At 40.9% G+C, this 5,945-nt stretch overlaps 1 protein-coding gene across 1 annotated transcript in view; it reads right to left on the bottom strand.

Moving 5' to 3' along the window:
• Positions 1-3,522, bottom strand: part of picalmb (phosphatidylinositol binding clathrin assembly protein b) — a 15,155-nt gene extending 11,633 nt beyond the window's left edge. The window contains exons 1-5 of the mRNA XM_083886373.1: positions 3,256-3,522; positions 1,825-1,967; positions 1,670-1,745; positions 1,489-1,591; positions 415-508 (exon numbers count right to left, since the gene is read on the bottom strand). Of these exons, the coding sequence (XP_083742499.1) occupies positions 415-508; positions 1,489-1,591; positions 1,670-1,745; positions 1,825-1,967; positions 3,256-3,385 (546 nt within the window). The 5' untranslated portion in view covers positions 3,386-3,522. The remainder of the gene's footprint in view (positions 1-414; positions 509-1,488; positions 1,592-1,669; positions 1,746-1,824; positions 1,968-3,255) is intronic.
• Positions 3,523-5,945: the final 2,423 nt, after the last annotated feature.

Genomic DNA, 5,945 nt, shown 5'->3' with positions numbered 1-5,945 from the left:
ACAGCTGAGTCATGGTTAGTCAACAGAAACTTAAGCATGAATGTGCAGTGGTTCCCAAAGTCTGGGTCGGGGTCCACAGACGAGTCACAGGAGATTTACTTTGGCTCATCAAAGAAATGTTTGATCTATATTTTAAAAAGTCTGGAGGGAAACTCAGATACAATGTTGTGTAGTTTGAAATGTTCCTGGACAGAAGGTCAGCTGTGACAGAATAAAGATTCAGTACGTTGTTCACACTAGAGCTGCAGAGCTTCAGAGCTTCAGAGCTGCAGAGCTTCAGAGCTTCAGAGCTTCAGAGCTGCAGAGCTTCAGAGCTTCAGAGCTGCAGAGCTTCAGAGCTTCAGAGCTGCAGCAGCTGCAGCAGCTTCAGAGCTTCAGAGCTTCAGAGCTGCAGCAGCTTCACCTTTAACTCACATTGAAGTCCAGCAGAGCGTCCATCTGGTTCTGGATGATTGGAACAGTCTTGAGAAGCTTCTCTGTGTTCATGGTCCTCATTACACCGTCCACTCTGTGAGGACACATGAAGAGACAGGGGACAGACAGACAGAGGACAGACAGACAGACAGAGGACGGACGGACAGACAGACAGACGACAGACAGACAGACAGACAGAGGACAGAGAGACAGACAGACAGACAGACAGACAGACAGATGATACACTGATCATTCACTGTGTTTGTGACGTTAAATATTCAAACATAATAAATATTAAAGATGCACCGATTGGCATTTTTGGGGCCGATTCCGATTTCCATATTTTCCAGAAGTTTGACCTGCAGATACCGATTTTAGCCGATTCCGATTTATATTTTTTAAACCACTTTACAGCAAACAGAAATATATATATTTTTGCATATTTTCTTTAACAGAACATTTTAACATAGAAATACAATCAGTTCACATCCAATATCCAACTAAAAATACAAAAACAAATCACTACCTGTATGTGTAGTTTATTTAAGTTTAAACATATTTCACAACATAGTACTACACACAAATAAGTAAATTAATAATGACCAAGAGCGCAGACCTCACTCTCTCTCTCTCTCTCTCTCTGTCTCACTCTCTCTCTCACACAAGTTTAAATGACAAACAAACAAATGCTGATCAAACGTTTTGTGTAAGTGATTTAATGTCCTTACTCTTGTCTTAAATATGACTTCATTCAGTGATTAAAACAAATAAACATGAATGTAACGTTTACATGCAGAACGACTCACTCACTAAACAGACATCAGTGCGGCGGCTGTGCAGATGTTGTGTAATCAAATACACAGTTATGGCCGTATATTAAAAATTCATTTCATATGGAAAAAAAAAAACAGTATTCGGTGTGAGCTGGTAAACTGTCCAGCTCTACACTCTACTACACGTGTGTGTGGCCGCGTGCACGTGTGTTGCTGATGCTGTGCGATGCATTTGATCGGCTTATTAAAATAGTCCGGTTCAGTCACTCGGTGCATCCCTAATAATAAAGTCAGTCCTTACCCACGTTTGACTTTAGTGAAGTCAAAGGCGACTTGTCTGTAAGAAACAGCTTTTTCATTCAGATATCGACTGTATCTCCTGATGAACGTGGACATGTCGTAGCCTGGGAAACAAAATTATTATCTACATGTATATATATATATATTTGTACACAGTATATATACTTTAGAGGGCCTGTTACCTTGTAACCCACTTTTGTCCAAAAAGTTACTGAGGTTGAAAAGTGTGTTCCTCGAAGCCAAATACTGGACAAAACGCTGCAGGAAGGAGAAAATCCATCAGTCCTGAATCACCTGATGTTATTGAAGAAGACGAGCAGCAGAAGAAAGTTCTCACCTCGTTTCCATAGACCATGAGATGATGTGTGGTGATGAGAGACTTGAAGACGACCACCCAGCTGGTGCTGGTGGTTCTTTCAAACAGAGAGTCGGCCAACTGAGGAATGTTGACGTTCATCTCGTTAGTGCAGTGAATCAAATCTGAAGCAACACAAAAACATGCTGTTATTTATCTGAAATAACTGTTTGATCACTGAAGTCAGACGTAGATCTGAGGATATTTATTCCAACTGTAAATACTGTAAATACTCAGAGGTTTTCATGAGGACACAAATCAGACACATTCAAAGAAAGAAAATACACAACTGACAGTGTTCACATACAACATAACATACTTGTATATTAGCATATTTAAGTCATTCATATTAAATATGAATAGTTTCTCTATTACAATTTAGTTTTCCAATTATGGAAATTCACCAAAAATATAATCATTACTATTTTTGAACTAAAATATTGTGTCAATGTTCTAAAAAGAGGATTGTGATTAAATTCAAGTTGATTTGGACACATTTACCCAACAACAAGTGGCATAAATAAACACAACTGCCACAAGCTGCTAACAGCAGGCTAAGCTAATGTTAGTTCTGCTAACAGCAGTCTAACCTAACACTAACCCTGCCAACAGCAGTTTAAGCTAATGTTAGTGCTGCTAACAGCAGTCTAACATAATACTAACCCTGCTAACAGCAGGCTAAGCTAATGTTAGTTCTGCTAACAGCAGTCTAACCTTACACTAACCCTGCCAACAGCAGGCTAAGCTAATGTTAGTGCTGCTAACAGCAGTCTAACATAATACTAACGTTGCTAACAGCAGTTTAAGCTAATGTTAGTTCTGCTAACAGCAGTCTAACCTTACATTGACTGTATTATAACAGATACTCTGATAAATCATGATAATAACGTCCTCTACCTGTGTTTTACTACAATAAAATATGATATATTCTAATATAATATGATATATTCTAATATAACATTTTACCCTTAAGGTAGCTCTCTGACTCAAAAAGGTTGGTGACCCCTGTTCTAGTATAATATGATATATTCTAATATAACATGATATATTCTAATATAATACAACAGTGTAACAGAATCACAGCAGACTGAACAAACCCAGGATGCTACACAAGAGCTAGCATCACAGCAGCTGAGGGTTTAAATCAATGAAACACGCATTTATAATGATAAATAAAGAATAAACTGATTCATTGTGAGGAAAAACAACAACAACAACAACGACAAGGCCCTGTGTAATCTCTGTGTGTGTGTGTGTGTGTGTGTGTGTGTGTGTGTGTGTGTGTGTGTGTGTGTGTGTGTGTGTGTGTGTGTGTGTGTGTAGCACTGACTGCCTGTCGCTTTGAGGCTTTGCGGCCTTGTAGCTTGAGCAGAGGCGGTCACAGAGCTCCGGGGTTCCCCGGCTCATACTCACAGTCCAGGTGCTTCTTTTTGGGGCCCATGACCTCGTGTGTCGTCGCCTTACACACGGTCTTCGACACCGCGGACCCGGTGACGCTGTGCTGAGCTGCAGTGATTCTGTCCGTGATGCTCTGGCCCGACATGTTCGCTCCGTCAGCAACAAAAAGACTTTCACAATAAAAGCTCTGCTTCCTGCCGCGGTGTCCTCACAATAAGAGCTCCAGGTTTAAGACAGAGGAATAAAAACGTCCTCCCGCTGATCTGATGCCTTCACCCGCCTCACAGTCGAGAGGACCGGGGCCGGGCTGCGAACACAGGCGAACACAGGCGAACACAGGCGAACAGAGAAAATGCCCTGATTGTTTCTCTCTAAACTCATTCACTGATCACCGAGTTTAACTGTGAATCATCATCACAACCGATTCTGACTGTCGAGCTCATCCCGAGATCAGACCCCGGATCCTGCGTCTCTTCTCCTGCTGCTGCCGCGCTGCCGCTCCGACAGTCGCCACCGCGTCGCGCTGCGCTGCCGCTCCTCCTCCGCTTCCTGTTTCTTCTTCTACGCTTTTTAAAGGGTTATTAAAATGAAACTAAGTCTGAGTGAAGAAACGTCTCCTGCTCTGATCCTGGATCAGCTGCTTCTGCTGCAGGTGGAGCTGGAGGTCTACATGAACTGACCTCAGATCAGCTGCAGGTCTACATGAACTGACCTCAGATCAGCTGCAGCTTCAGCTCTACATGAACTGACCTCAGATCAGCTTCAGCTCTACATGAACTGACCTCAGATCAGCTGCAGCTCTACATGAACTGACCTCAGATCAGCTGCAGCTCTACATGAACTGACCTCAGATCAGCTGCAGCTCTACATGAACTGACCTCAGATCAGCTGCAGCTCTACATGAACTGACCTCAGATCAGCTTCAGCTCTACATGAACTGACCTCAGATCAGCTTCAGCTCTACATGAACTGACCTCAGATCAGCTGCAGGTCTACATGAACTGACCTCAGATCAGCTGCAGGTCTACATGAACTGACCTCAGATCAGCTTCAGCTCTACATGAACTGACCTCAGATCAGCTGCAGCTCTACATGAACTGACCTCAGATCAGCTGCAGCTCTACATGAACTGACCTCAGATCAGCTGCAGGTCTACATGAACTGACCTCAGATCAGCTTCAGCTCTACATGAACTGACCTCAGATCAGCTTCAGCTCTACATGAACTGACATCAGATCAGCTGCAGGTCTACATGGACTGACCTCAGATCAGCTTCAGCTCTACATGAACTGACCTCAGATCAGCTGCAGCTCTACATGAACTGACCTCAGATCAGCTTCAGGTCTACATGAACTGACCTCAGATCAGCTGCAGGTCTACTGACCTCAGCATTAATAAAGGTCAATAAATACTTAAGTATAAATATTAACCGTTACTGTGAGAAAAGAGCACAAAGGAAAATACTATTTTAAAATGTTGATTTAAAAATAAACATAAATAACATTTACTTGTGAGAGAAACAGATGTTTATTCTCTGTTTTACATATATTTGTATTCTTTGTCTCTGGTTTTTCTCATAAATATTAAATTAGATTTATTTTTTAATCTCAGTGAAACGTCCTGGTTTAAAACAAGAAAAGGTCAAAAATAAATCAAAATGGCTGACTCACTGATTATAACTCCACTGATGTTAGATTATTTCCTGTAACCACAGACTGAGGCCACAGGGGGGCAGCACAGTGTCATGATGAGCTCCATCAAAGTCAGTCTTCACTGAGGTCAATCACTGATGTTTAAAGGTCATTTCAGGGTTTATGACAGTGAAAATCACTGTACCACACACACACACACAGTTGTTTTCATGTCTTTGTGAGGACACATCATAGACCTAATGCATTCCTGAACCTTAAGAGCCTTTAAAGCCTTTAAAGTCGTTAAAATTCTTTATTGTATCGAGTTATTGTCTGAGTAACAATGTAACACTCTCACTCATTAGTGTACTAACCTTTACAAACCTTTACAAACATGTACAACCTGTACAGACCCTTTCTGACACCAAGAACTAGGAAAGTGCAAGGCTGTAATAACATCAGCCTGTGGAGGCCCTCGATCTGAGGGAGACACTCAGTATAAACCTGTAGAATCCTTTACAAACCTTTACCAAACTTTACAAACCTTTACCAAATTATATAATCATTTACCAACCTGCACAAACCTTTACTAACCTTTACAAAACTGTACAAACATATACAAACCTTTACAATCCTATATAGACCTGTACCAACCTGTAGAATCTGTTAAAAACGTGTACAAACCTTTACCAAACTGTACAATCATTTATGTACCAAACTTTACAAACATGTATAAAGCTGTACAAAACATTTCAAACCTGTAAAGACATGTACAAACCTTTACAAACCTTTACAACCCTTTACAAATCTTTACAACCCTTTACAAACCTTTACAACCCTTTACAAATCTTTACAACCCTTTACAAACCTTTACAAACCTTTACAAACCTTTACAAACCTTTACAAAACTATAGAATCATTTACCAACCTGCACAAACCTTTACAAACCTTTACAAACCTTTACAAACCTTTACAAACCTTTACAATCCTTTTCTCTGGCTCGAGCACAGACACAAATAAGACGAGATCAAGCCGGAGTTGAATTTAAAGATGAAACATAGATTTATTATAAAG

The sequence above is a fragment of the Microchirus variegatus genome (genome assembly GCF_963457635.1).
Source record: "Microchirus variegatus genome assembly, chromosome: 3".
Taxonomy (NCBI): domain Eukaryota; kingdom Metazoa; phylum Chordata; class Actinopteri; order Pleuronectiformes; family Soleidae; genus Microchirus; species Microchirus variegatus.
This window is presented reverse-complemented; position numbering and strand designations above follow the sequence as displayed.